This window comes from Melanotaenia boesemani, chromosome 6, assembly GCF_017639745.1.
Source record: "Melanotaenia boesemani isolate fMelBoe1 chromosome 6, fMelBoe1.pri, whole genome shotgun sequence".
Lineage (NCBI taxonomy): Eukaryota > Metazoa > Chordata > Actinopteri > Atheriniformes > Melanotaeniidae > Melanotaenia > Melanotaenia boesemani.
Window position 1 is genome coordinate 9,303,986 of NC_055687.1, and position 14,522 is coordinate 9,318,507.

Genomic DNA, 14,522 nt, shown 5'->3' on the forward strand with positions numbered 1-14,522 from the left:
GTCTGGTTTACTAATGAGCCACTGAGGAATGCTAGTGATCAGAACAGGACCCTCTGGCTTCTTTCTGATGGAAATCTGGTGATACATTACCAGTCCAAAGCAGAATAACTTCCCCCAGTTCTCCTGCATTACAAGTGTGTGAGTGACTGGTTTGGCAGCAGGACAGCATGATGGCAGCAACTTCACAGGGCTGAAAATGATGTGACCCAAGTGTTTGCCCCTGAAAAGATCGCTCTCTGATGAAGATGATAATGAGGCCCCTGTGACTATAAAGTCTTGGCTTGTGCCTTTTCGGTAGCAGAGAATTTTTGTTTTTGCTAAATCATTGGATGCAGTGACATTCCATCTCTGTAGAAAACCACCTGTAAACTTTATGGGGGGGGGGGGGTCTGTTTGCAGTTTTGCTTCCATTTAAGTAGGTAATAATATTTTCTTCCATATATCTATTTATGGCACAACACTATAGAAACTAAACTTTGACATACAGAATATCAAAGTTTCTATAGTTTATCCAAGTTTCATTTCTGTAGTGTTGTCCCATAAACTAAAATATCTGCAAAATTGTGAGGGGTGTACTAACTTCAGTGAGATACTATATATGTATATATATATATATATATATATATATATATATATATATATATATATATATATATATATATATATATATGGCCTTTTGATTCAACTGAAATGGAATCAGAGCTATATATCTAATTTGAGATGGGATTTTGAACTAACTTTTCAACCTTGTGATTGTTTTATCTATCTATCCAAACATATATTCTATGTTTTTGTTTGTTTGTTTGTGTTTTAAGGTATAAGTGAGTATTAATTTAAGTTTAATAAAATAACAAAACCTACCAAATGGCAGCACATCTGGGAAATGTGCTGTCATTAACTGCAGGAACCTATGAGTCTCTTTATAAAGCGGGCTGTGCAGTCTGAGTATTAAACACAGTGGGAATTATTTCTTTATAAATCATTTAAATGCTTATGTGTTTACTTGTGCACTTTACACATCAGTAACCAGTCTCTTCCTGCACTGTAAGGTGACCATCGACTTGGAGCTCTACATCGACAAGAGGACTAAGTTAAAGTCTTCCAGAGGACATTTTGCAAAATATGATGTCTACCTCTACAGGATGCCTCAATCCAAACCACAGGTCCTCCAAGTGCCGAAAGCAAAAGTTGTGAATGGCCCCAGTAGAGCAAGACGGCGAGTCTTGAGGTGGGAGGATGACTTAAAGCCGCCGTCTCTTCCTTGTTCCATCTGCAGCCCAGTCAGTACTCGCTCGCTGCCAGCCTCCGTCATCAAGGAGCATCAGCAGTCTAAACCGTGGACACTTAGCTCCTGTAACCTCTGAAAAACTGATTTCAGAATCTCTGTGTCCTGGCTAATCATAAACAAGGTATTTGTTTATAGGAAGCTTTCATTAAGGGAAGCTGAAATTCACATCATTTGTTGTGAGATCCTTGAGATCCTTTACATCCGAGTGAATCCAATGCTGAATAATGTTGTTTCTACTGAGCCAGGACATGGCAGTCTGCTGGACAAATGTGGACCCTGATGAAGTGGATGCTTGCTTATATTTGTTGCAGGGAACCACCGACTTCTACTGGCAGCTGACTTGAATTCTGCATTCCCAAATGTAGCTGTCAGCACCTGAGAAGGACTAAATGTTGAGGATCAAAAATGGGTTTTTAGACATAAATACTCCAGTAATATTCACCTGCACATTATCTGAAAAATGTTATAGGCTTTGTGATAACTAAAAATTGAAAAATTTCCTTTATTTATACATATTTGTTTACATACTGAGGCAACTACTGTCCAGTGACAAAAACCTTAACATGAAGCTGACATCTAGGATGTAAAATTATGGTCATTATATTATATATTTAATATAATATCTCGTGTATTCTTTTTAATACAGAGTATTAAAATAATCTAAATAATTAACTACCAATAATAACTGCATTTAGCACAAAAAGTGAGAACATTTTCTGTTGATTATTTCTATGCTTCTTTAATCTTATATCAGTGGAATGCCTGTTTATTTGTAATGAAAATGCATTTGTGGCATAAGCAGAAGAGTTGGGTATGTGGATTGCACTCCAAAACTTGCCAAATCTTCTCTGCCAATGCTATGATGAGTGCTGCACTGATAGGGTAACAGCTTTGGTAGAGGCAGTACGATGGTGTGGAGCAGCATCTCCCTCACTGGAAAAACAAGGTTTGTCATTGGAGGCAATCTTAATCCAGAAAGATGACATGAGATTGTGAAACCAGGGAAAATCCCAAATCTCCACAGTCAATGAGCAAACTCTATCCTCCAAGATGACAGCGCTCACCCCCAAAGAGCAGGATTTATCAAAGACAACCTCCAGATTTTGGAATCAGCTGACACTGGCTGACTTGCAATGAATTCTGGTTGAAGAATTATTAAAAAAAGAAAAATAAACAACCTTTCCAATGGTATTTTTTTTCCAAGAGGCATTACAACAAAGGAATAATCCACCAAACGCAAATGTTCTTACTTTTTGTGCTCAGTTTTTGCAATTTATAAGTGTAATATTCATGCAAACTAATCTGATTGCAATTTTTTTTTATTATTCTAAATTAATTTAGCATGGCGTTACAGCATGGTTGTGTGTTACTTTTGAAACTTTGTCTAATGAACAATTAGATTTTTTTTCCAAAAGCTAATACAAGTGCAGCTCAGTTAGCCAATCAGCATTCATGACATGTAAGTTCTCACATTATTTTCAATGCGCAAGTGAAAAGGAATAAATAAGAGACCAGCCCCCAATGACCTGGGGGCTTTGGGAGGCTCATCAACTAAAAGCAAGTTAGATAAATACTTTAAGGGCTCTAAAAGCGAATAAAAGTATTTTCAAATCAATTCAGATGCATAAAACATGGCATGTGTTTTTATGCCAGTGTGCCAGAGGTCTATTCATTCCTATGGAAATCCATCCTGTGGAATTTGCCTCCAGTTTGCAGAAAAACTGTCATTTTTATGGTGGACTTTAGAGAGAAACTGCACTGTGTTCCAGGAAGTTGGAAGTTGGAAGCAGTGAACTGGCCAACTAGCCTGGCCGTCAAACACATTTTAAACGCATTCAAATGAAACTTCATGCTTGAATTTAGTTCATAATGAACTGAAAAGACAGCAAGCTGTGGAACATAGAGGTTGCATGTGGTTCATGGACTTTTAAAAACTATTTTTACAAAGTTGTCTACAGACTCTTATTGCATTTTCTTTGGTGTAACACATGTTAGCGAATAGATTTTTTTCCAAAAGGCTAATACTACTGTTAGCCAAACAGCATTCATGACATGTAAGTTCTCAGTATTTTCAATGAGCAAGTGAAAAGGACAAAAGCAGTTACAGAGAAATGTATATCATACCCAGGGAATAATAAGTATCTGCCAGCAGTGAATTATTCTGCACTGGGTTTGAGAGGCACCTGAAGACAAGGCAAAGACATCCTCACAGCACCAGTGATTCTACTGGTGCTACAGCCCCACAAACACCCTTCAACGTAACTAAAAAAGCAGCTACATGGAAATAAGTCAGCACATTGCTGGTAATTGAATAAAGGAGATGCTACCAGCAGCTATAATGTTGCTCATAGGTTCACTAATAGAATCTTTATTACTTGTTAAAATGTTAACATTTAACCCCACTTGCTTGGCTTTTTGTTAATTTGTAAAACACCATCAGGGGAAATTGCATCCATCATTCCTGTCATTAGCCTGCAGTATCATATTATAAACCACAGAGTAGTAGTCACTATGCAGTAAGGTGGAGGCAGTAGATTTAAAGATAAGCATTGACTTGTCTTCTTTACATAGAACACCAAAAGGAATAGCATGTATTAGAGACACAGTGCCCCCTAATGTCCAGTTTAAGGAAATTCTTAAGGTAAGAGGTTAGTCTACCTGGTAGTCATATATTTTATTAAAGACACACAGTGCATGCACTCCATCTTAAAAATTAAACTGTTTCCTATTAGTTCAACACTAACAAGTGCAAGATTTTAGAACATAATGATCAATTTTAATGTAAATCTAGTGGTTATCAGCAAGTGTTCATCCAACTTTCTGGCACTCTGTGCAGTGTCTCTCCAAAATGTTGACATGTTTTAATGAACTCATGGCAAATTCTGAACTGGAAGAACATAGAAGACAGTTTCACACATGTATAGGAATTTACAGCAACAGGTAGGGATGAAAGGAGATCCGCATCTCTTGAATGGTAACATATGCGTACAATGCATGCACTTCTGATTTTATGCAGCTTCCCATCAATTTAGCACAAATTTCGGCTAAATATGACTGCAAAGTTTACACTGCAGTATTTTCAAGAAGCACTGTAGTGTTTAGCTACCTTGTTTATCCAACTTCCTGATGCTGTGCAGTCTTTCTTCAAAATCCCCCCAACAAAGTTCATTAATGCACTTTAAACTAATTCTGGTGGGAAAAAAGCACAAGGTTCAGAAGAGCAAAAAAACCTCCAGAGCTGTTACCAGGATTCCAGTAGGAACGAAACAACAGCTGGTTGAATCATATGTACGCACAATTATATTTACAAAAATAGGTGTTTTATTTCAACTTTTGGAGTATGTTAAATTTTACTTTGTAAAGTTGACAATGCAGAAAATATTAAAAATCCATACATAGGCTGATGTGTCCAACGTCTGACATGTACTAAGCAAATCTATCTTCAGTCTTTAAACTTTATTGGGTCACTAATGGTCATACCCAGAAACATATAAGGGACTGTAGGAACTTGCGACCTTGTATTACAATAGAAACTACAACCACAAACGCTGCAGGAATCCTTTAGAGGGGTGGAAACAGGCATCTGTGATACTCTGCCAACACTTATACCAGAACAAACAGGCAGCTTGCCAAACAACTAGTGAGTGGAAGTTTGTTGGATTGTTCACTCCTTTCCTGTAACACGATGGTGCTCTGAACTCATCTGTCTCATGTCTGACTCAGCAGTGTAAAGCAATGTGTGTACATGTGTACAGTTTTAATCATGTGAGACTTTGTGGAAGTCTACTGCAAACTAGCAGCACTTTAGTTGTAAATAATTTCTTTGAATGTAAGCTGCTTCACTGCTGGCTGTAAAGTAGGTGTATAAAGCTCATTTTTGAAGAATTTGTTAATATTATGTTTTATGTGAACTGTGCTGGCAACCATGACATGTTTTGAATCATTGTTTTACCATTCATGCAAGTACCACTGAGCCTCCTGTCTACAACAGCTCCTTGTTTTAGTTTTGTCACCTTTACTCTCACACCTTTCAGTATAAATTTTTCAACCTTAGCAGGCTTCCTTGTAAAGCTGGTGATTAAAGTGGAGCATGTACCTGCTTGACATATTTTGGTCAAAAGTTTGTGAAGACCACGGAGAGTTTGGTTGCTCATATGAACTAAACCTCAAACAGATGCTATAAACATCCCATTTCTACAGGATATGTGAATGTGTGCTAGCTGAACAACTATAGGTGTTCATGAAATGACCTGATGAGGCTTCATGTATGACATTTAATGGCCTAATAAACAAAAGGACAAGAAATTCAACATTTGTACACGCAGATTAATTAATTTCAGACTTGTTGTTTAAGAGCTACAGAGTGCCTTCTGCTGACTGGAAACAGTATTAAAACAGTGTTTTTTTCAGAAGCATGGGCTGCAGAGGGACGATTTCTGTGGACCAGACTGAAAATCAAATTTAACTAATTAAAATCTTAGGAGTAGGCATTATATAAGCTTTTGCTTCTACCTATATACCTTTTGGTTTATTTGGTTTATCTATTTTATTTTATTTTTTGGTTGTATTTTCTGTTGTCCACGTTTCCTGTTTTTTTTTTTTGTTGTTTGTTTGTTTGTTTGTTTTTTTGGCAGAAATACATGCCTCTCTTTACGTACAGATGATGAAGTACAGTAAGATGCTATTTTTGCAAATCATTCAAACATTTTATTCACCTACCACAAAGACAAAATAACAGAAAATTTAGCTGCATTTGAAATCTTGTTCATAATTAAATATTACAATATTGATATAGCATACTACTGTCATATCAAACTGAATAGGTGCTGCTGGTACTCATCAGCGCCAGCAGGTGGCGCTGCTTGCCAACTACACTAAAGGAAAATAGCGAAGAATTTACCATGTGTCTGCAGAGATCGTCTATTAATAAAAAGTCTGCAACCACTGTCACCGACCTGAGATAATCCTATATTTTGTAAATATCTTGTGAATACACGTTTAGGAGTGCGAAAAATAATTCTCAGTCTGTGATCGAATTAAGCATAAGACTGCTTTTAGGTATTTACAGTTACTGATTATTACTTACATTTAAGTTTTGAAATAAATGGCCAGTAATATTACAGACATTATCAAAAATACTGACTCTGGTTTTATAAGTACATTTTCTAATTATTTAAAAAGGCCTTTTTAAATTAAATCGATCATGTATATATATATATATATATATATATATATGTGTGTGTGTGTGTGTGTGTGTGTGTGTGTGTGTGTGTGTGTGTGTGTGTGTGTGTGCATAATTTCTATTTTGTTATTAAATTGTATTTATTAGATTGTTCTCTTAAGCACTCAAAACATATTTATATGTATAATGTTCTTTAATCTTTGTGTGTGTGTGTGTGTGTGTGTGTGTGTGTGTGTGTGTGTGTGTGTGTGTGTGTTGTTCTGATATTCAGTTTTAATAAAAAAGGAACAAAACCTTCACAATCCAGGAACTGTAATCAGAAAAAAATAAAGAAAAATTTAAGTCAGAATTAACAAAAATCAACAACATCAGAATATCAATTTGCTTTGATACAAAACACAAAATTTTATCGAGAATCTGTCAAAGACTATCTCCTGAAAACACAAATTTGTTTAAATTACTTCTATGAATTGAAGACTTCTTCCCGCATAACACGAAAATGTTTTTGAGTGAGACATCCTACTATAATAACGCATCTTTGACAACACACTGTATTCAAGCTAGCAGAGAGGTAGAGGTTAGCCTCAAAAATCTTTGTATAGACAGAAGTGTCTGGCCATTATTTTAAACTTGTTAATATACAATAAACATGTTTAGATTTGCATCTCCTAAAAGTTTCTTTTCATAATGTTTTTTTAGTCTTTCGCAACTCTTTGCCTTGATATATTTCGTATTAGTTTAGTTGGTTAGTTTAGCGATGTTTACAGAGCTGAACAGTATCCTGAACACCTCCCCAGACAGCTTTACACCGGTAAGAATAATATGTTTTTATCGTGTTTTTCATGTTGACCTACACTGCAATTTTCTTAACACGTGGGTCGTGTTTGCAGCAAATATCTTTACTTTCAGAAGTAATATGGTGTTTATCCGCAGGGAGAGTTTATCTTGGTGTCTGACAGACAGAGTGATGCCTCTTTCCTCATTCATCACTTCCTCTCGTTCTACCTCAGAGGTGAGCTGTTCCGCCCGTTCAAATGAGGGACATTATATTTAAATGTAACAGTAAATGTCTCTGATTTCTCTTTTAGCGCGTTGCAAAGTCTGTTTTCTGGGTCTGGTTCAGTCCTTCAGCCACTACAGTGCAGTCATTCAAAGACTGGTGAGTCTTGAATGATCCTCATCCAGCTGTTTTAATGTTATTACATATATGACACAAAACTGTTATACTTTACAGTTTCTGACAATGTAAAAGTAATTAAAAGGGTTGTTTTAATTCATTAACACCTAACAATCTCCTTAAAAGTGACATCTAAAAAACAAATGCACAAGACAAACAATGGAAACAGACTGGAGGCTTTTTTTTTTTTTTTAGTGATCGGTAAGAAACCTGTTAAATAAAGGAAACATGATTTACATATAGAAAAGTAAAAGATAAACCTTGATGATAAAGTGAAGCAGTCATGGACTGGATGAAATAATACCTAGTGATGAATAAGATAATATACAATATACATTTAAGGTAAAAATCCTAATAACGGCAACAGTTACTTCTTTTTTTTTGTTGTCTCGTCAATGTTCGGCTGTGAAATATTTTTCTCCAACAGTTAGAAAAGTGGTTGAGATTCTTTGCTGCATGACAGTATTCATTTGTAGTGACAAATATTGTACAATGTGATGTCTGCCCTTACAGTGTACGGTGTGAATTCTGGTAGTTTTTGTGTATTGTTTAACATCTGTGTGTATTTGGGTGTGCAATGTGTGGCTTCAGGGTGTCAGTTTAACCCAAGCGAAGGAGAAAGGCCAGCTGATGTTCCTGGAGGGACTGAAGGAGTCACTTTCTATTTTGATTCCTCAAGAAGGAAGCACAGAATGTCAGGCCATGGACTTCCTCAGGTGTAGTAAATTAATACCTCCTCTTTGTTTTTTAGTTAACGTTAACGCCTTTGTTGTCTCTTTTTTTTTTAAATCATTCCCATCATCTCCCTTTTATCCTCAGGGACCCTGCTGTTGGCCTGCGGAGTCTGTACGAGTTTGTTCGGTCCAGTGTGACTAGTTCTGGTGGTGGGGAGGATGTGGCAGAGGAGTGGGGTCCGCCTGTGCTGCTGGTGGACGACCTCAGTGTACTGTTGAGTCTGGGGGTCAGCACTGGAGCCGTGTTGGACTTCAGCCACTACTGCAGAGCTGCAGTCTGCTCTCAGCTGCAGGTTTGACCTTCAAGTCGTCTCACAACTGATTACCATGAAAGGAGACAGATCAATCATTCTGACTTTGACTCTTACGACAGGGAAATATGGTGATGCTGGTACGATGCAATGGGGAAGAAGAGGAGGATGGAGATGATGAAGGCTCAGAGCGGCTGTTGAAGGGCCTGACTCATCAGTGTAGCCTTACTCTTCATGTTCAGGGTCTCCCGACCGGTTACTGCAGGGACATACACGGACAGGTATGATATCTAAAGCTTTTCTGGCTTTGAAAATGGTTCAGTATAGTCTGTTTTGGGACAAAAATTGAAAAAAAATTTTTTTTTTCTACTGTCCACTCTTTTTATTGCTTGTTAGTTTGCTGATGATTTCTTCAGTAATCTTCTGTTTTACAAAACCACAGTTCTCTGAATCTTTGAGTCAAAGTGCTTCATTTCCAGTGTACACTCCCCCTGAGGGTGTGTTGCTTTGTATAGCAAAATACTGCTTCCACTCTTCTGAATGTTTGCCATACACATGACAAGTTCCTGTCTTGTAATTTTTCCTATTTCTACACTGCAATGTCTCCCAAACAAGGACATGTTGAGCTTACAGACTGCTCCATCTGTGGTAAGCAGGCTGCATCTCTGGCAGGTTCACTGTCTCAAACTCTGCCTCCAATTTATGAGTAATTAATTGATGGATAACTAATTGATGGATAACTAATGAACTAATTTCAGCTGTAAGGTAGAGCTTTTAGGCCTTTTATAATCAGTGACAGCAGCATTCTGGAGGGTGTGTGGATCAGTCAATGGATCTGATACCAAATCTATTAAGATACATCAGTGTTGGAGCCTCCAAAACTGGATCAGATTAGTAGCTTCTTCTTCTTTTAACAGATCACAAATGTTATGTTTGTTCTGTTTTTCTTTTATATATGCATGAGAAAGTCTGACGTGGTACTTACTTTGTGATGGAGAAATAAACTTGCCAGGGATTATCTTAAGGTTTGAAATGCACCGCTGTTGTAGCCATTTTAGTTTGAAGTAAAGGAGATAAGCTCCCTCTAAAGCTTCATCTGTTTATTTCTGCATGAGATTAACTTTATCCTAAACGGCTTAGATGTAACTCTGCACTTTTGCCTTATTTAGCATGCTTTAACCTGACAATATGCAAATTAGTTTAGCTTTAATTTCCACTGTTTACCTCCAGCTGCTTAGTCTCACTCAGTTCTTTTGATTCTGTGGCTCGACTACGCTGACATACAGTTGTGGATGTACTGTTGATGGTAGATGAAACTTGTTTCTTACTATGTTTGAAAGTCTGGTTGTCTGAAGTTATGTTTTCTTTAGACTGCCAGCTCCAAACTCACACCACACAGTGATGGTATTATCATGGATTCTTTTGCTCATGATTGCGAAGAGTGAGCCAGGAAGTAGCAGAGCCCATTTCCTACCAATCATAATTGAAAATTTAGTCTGTTACAGTACTTTGTGCCATTATATTTACATATGGTTTTAAGTGTATAACAGTAACAATACTCCTTGTTTTCCAGGTAGAGGTATGTTGGAGGAGGAGACAGGGTGATGGGCAGCATGCACAGAAGAAACTCTTTCAGTACAAGGTCCATGATAAAGGAGCATCCTTCTTCGCCCGTGGGACATCTAGCGTTGTCCTCTAGTACCACCTTTTGGCATCCTCGTGTGGCTCTTCTGCATAGTACAACTAATCGGACACAAGCTACTATATTATAAAATGTCATCTGGAAGCTTTATATTTGGTTGATGGCTAATTTTAGGAAAAGAGAGACTGTAGGAGGAACTATGAGACCCTGATGTCTTATTTACAGCCTGGCGTGAGATGATCAGCAAAACCAAATATTTCTGCTTATGCTAATAATTTGTGCTTTTTTTTTTGTTTTGTTTTTTTTTTTGTTTTGTTTTGTTTTTGTTTTTGACAGAACTTGCAGATGAGTTCTCAAAATTATGGGACAGTAAATGGACAAAAACTGTCTGGTCTTTATTTAGTGAGCCAATAAAATGAATAAATAACATCAAAAGAAAAATATGAAGTCTGAAATAAATAAATAACGTGAATATTTCTAAGGTGAATTGTTTGACACTTTGCAAACATCAGCTGTAGTTTCTATATATGTCCACTAGAGGTCGTTCCGCCCCTGGTTTCAACCCTGGGGGTGAGAGGTCGAAGTGGAGAGGTCTCGCTGGGATTTGACAACCAATAGTTTTGACACCGTACTACTACATGACAACATTAATTACAAGGAGTCGGCCTGTTGCGGATTTACATAATAAGGAATAATACGGCAGATGATCGTCAGTTCATCCAAGAAGACCACGCCGATAGTAACGTTTGGGAAATCTTGAAGTTTGCCCAGGCAAGTGTAAATAAAAGTGTAACCCGTTAGCATCAGCTGCTTTAGCTAATTGGGAAACATGAGAGCTGTCTGCTTTCTTCTTTATAATAATAGCTTCTGGTAAACTTTGAAGCAAAATAGCAGTTAAGTTTGGTATGTGGTTCACATAGCCCCCCAACATCCCAAAGAAACCTGTATAATCTAACGTTTTGCTAACTTAAGGTCGCGTTAGCACCATACAAGCTAATACAAGCTTCACTTTAGCAAGATTCGTTGTTGGAAGGCTTTTCTTGAAAGTTTCACAGTAGCAATTACGGTAATTAGGTTTTGGCCGCTAAAGCTAAAACGTAAAAAAAAAAAAAAAAAACATACTAACATACTGTTCATGGGAAAGCTTGCATGGCTAAATTTGCTAGCAGTGTTAGCACATAGCTCGATGCCCTCAAAAGCTGACTACAGGTTTTTAAAATGTGAAACTTTTCTGTGTCTATTATGATTAACAGAAACATGTATATATAAAATACGATTTTTTCTTTCTTTTTTGTGCTCCTACTTAAGGGTTATGTTTATGCTAGCTACCAGTTGACATATTAAAAGGGTAACGTTAGCAAGCTACCGTGTGTTGTGTATCTATATTATCCACAATTTTCATACTTTTTTTTTTTTTTTTTTTTTTTTGTAGAACTTGGGTTTGAGTACCTGGTACCAAGGTGTTGTTAAAACACTGGTTTACAGATAGGTCCTACAAGTTAGATAAAAATTCACGCGTTAAATGATGTTTTTTTTTGTTTTGTTTGTTTGTTTTGGGGTTTTTTGTTTTTTTTTTGGTTTTTTTTCTTTGTACTCCGACGGCGTCAAACTACGTTAATCTATTAGCTGTGGAGTTTAATGACACCTGTTGTTACAAATGAATTAGATCAAGAAGGTAACTGTACAGAATATCCAACGTTGCTGAGATTCGTGATAGATGATTCAATCTAACGCGATTTGCTCTGTCCTGACTTGTCTTTCTTTCGAAAACGTAACGAGATAGGTAGTTAAAATGTCTCAATACGAATGCTGGACTAAAGACAGGAAATGGGCATCTCTGTCTATGGGAGCCTCAATGCCAGCTCGATCTTGGCAGGTGATGTTGCAACACAGTTGCATCAGACTAGCCATCCTCGGCCCGCATGTGCTCCCTGTCTTAACATTTGAAGATCTATAATATGCTTTAGATGGTAAATGTACCTTGAGGCTGGGGGACGTCACCTATTGCAGTGCTTTCTTTGAGAATATGTTCATGATGGTGTCCAGGCATAATGGGACAGTGAATTAGTATGGCCTCATTTTCTTTTTTTCTACTTTCTTTGAATATGTTGTCATACATCCAGAAATGCATGTGTGGAAATTGCCTGCCTGCTACACAACATTACAGAACGGTTACTGATTAACAGAACATTCCTCTTTTTTTAGTCATCAGCTCTGTTTGCAAATGACTGAATTGCAGCTCATTCACTTTGGATTTATCTCTGCTTTTACAACAGCACTAATAGTCTCCACTGATCAGAGGCGCATGCTTCAAAATTATGTAACTATGTCACTGAGTTTTGATGCAGTTATGCTAGGGAGAATGAATGCAGTCTGAAGTTCTCTGGAATGTCGATGGACATTGCTTTTGGTTGTACAGTGAATAAATTGCATGATACATAAAGTTTCTAATTATGCTGTTGAAATCGTTGGAGCGTGAAGGGTTTTTCAGGTTGGATAGTTTCGAAAATGTTCAGAAGAGGTAAGCATATTGTTTTTGGCTTTTTAAAATTTCCCATTTCTGTGTTCCTCTGTTGTACAAAAGAGAAAGTTCTTCTAATAACTCAGCACACTAGCTTCTCACAATTATGTTGTAAGCACGTGGATTTGGAAATCTAACGTAATCTGTAAGCCATCTGATTAAGCAATAAAGACCCATAATGATCTTCCTAATTTGATTTTTTCTCGTAGTGTGAAAGACTGCCATGTAATTGTTTCTGTTTGCCAGTAAATGTGAAGGCTTTTCACATGGGGAAACAGACAGACTGTCATTTGTTAGGTTATTATTTGCAAAGCACATGAACACAAAAGCTTGATTCAATTGTCGGAGGAGTTTTCCATGCTGTTATTAATATTTATGTGAGGTTTGCTGGATTTTCACCTACATTTTTATTTTTGTTGCCCCCAGCCATGGCAGCCTAACACATGCTACCTGAACAGTTTCCAAACAATCACTGGTCATCTGCCAAAACGGGTGAAGAGAACACAAATTCTCTAGCCTGAGACGGCTACTTACCAGCACTTGGCTGGCGTTCACTTTCCACTTTGGTTGTGAAGTCTGTCTTAAAAAGAAGTCTGTTCTTCAGCTTTGCCATGCTTTTGAGATGTGAATGTCTTGGCTTCTTATGACTGGCATAGTGGAGTGTAGGCTGTGGCCAGAGAAGGAGGGAAGCAGTGGGAGGTGGCCACAGGGCCTGTGTCCTGCTTGTTGAATTTCCGATCAGCTCAATCCCGGATTAGTTCACTGACGGAGATGCTGCTGAGCCTTTGCCAAATCAGGTTGCAGCTGCACCCACGTAACCCTGCAGCACTTAGTGAACAAGACTGACAGCCGGGAAATGGAGGCATTCATTGAGAGTTTTCAATGAATGCCTGGCAAGACAGCGAGCGGGATCAGAACCTGGTTTAGGGGTGACTCTCCTTCACAGAGAGTGGAAAGGCTTTACTTCAAAAGCCTCTTTTGACCTTTGCAGAACCCATTGTGCAAGCTTGCTGGGACGTTGCTGTGTTTACTGTATAAAGTATTTATAACAGCAGATCAAGGACTCCTGAGGAAAATTCCTCCCAGGGAATGTTTCCGTTGCTCCCAGGAGGACAAGCCGAGCAGTCGCACACTCAACCTGAATCCAGAAGGGAGCACTATGTCAACCACAAGGCACAGATTAAGCTAAAAAAGCCAAGCGCTGCTGCTTTCAGGGGATGTAAACAGGTGCGATCCAGAGAGGTAAACTGGCCTCCTATTAACAGGTATGGTCTTAAAAAGTAGTGCAAGTTTGCTGTGATTGACATAATTGCTGGTGACATGTTGTGACATGAATGACAAATTATTTTATGCTATTTTATTTTATTACTGAGATGAATGAGGCTAGTGAGAATCAGCAGAATTAGACAACTGAAATTCAGCTGCAGTATTGTTTGCATGCCAGGAAAGCTAGTTAAATATTGTAGTAGAATGCTGTGTAACCACAAACACTGAAAGCCAGCACTGAACCTGAGTAAACAGAGACCAGGGCTGAGATTGAGAAGTCAGCAGGGGATTGAGTTGATATGGGAAAGTAAAATGGCCGGTTCCGTTTTTTTACATGTTGTTTTAACTTCAAGCTGACATATCAGTGTCCACTCTGTTTTCAAGTACAGCAACATTACTTAGTCATGTATGATTTTGAGAAATAAAAGTACAATGTCATTGGGTTCAAATTCACTGGCTTT

The 14,522-nt window shown here is 37.8% G+C and overlaps 2 protein-coding genes across 4 annotated transcripts in view; both read left to right on the forward strand.

Moving 5' to 3' along the window:
* Positions 1-7,025: 7,025 nt before the first annotated feature.
* elp6 (elongator acetyltransferase complex subunit 6) lies at positions 7,026-10,746 on the forward strand. Its single transcript, XM_041988453.1, has 7 exons — positions 7,026-7,281; positions 7,404-7,482; positions 7,559-7,629; positions 8,239-8,363; positions 8,467-8,674; positions 8,755-8,913; positions 10,206-10,746. The coding sequence occupies exons 1-7, from the start codon at positions 7,228-7,230 to the stop codon at positions 10,329-10,331; spliced, it is 822 nt and encodes a 273-aa protein (XP_041844387.1). The 5' UTR covers positions 7,026-7,227; the 3' UTR covers positions 10,332-10,746.
* A 72-nt stretch (positions 10,747-10,818) lies between these two features.
* LOC121642005 (SREBF chaperone) overlaps positions 10,819-14,522 on the forward strand; it is a 28,630-nt gene continuing 24,926 nt past the window's right edge. The window contains exon 1 of one of the 3 annotated variants that reach the window (XM_041988452.1): positions 10,819-11,045. Coding sequence is in view for 2 of the 3 variants with exons in the window: in XM_041988450.1 (XP_041844384.1) it covers positions 13,885-14,060 (176 nt within the window). In the remaining variant the exon portion in view is untranslated. Of the gene's footprint in view, positions 11,046-12,156; positions 12,796-13,580; positions 14,061-14,522 lie in introns of those variants that run through there. The other 2 variants (XM_041988451.1, XM_041988450.1) reach the window with 2 other exon arrangements.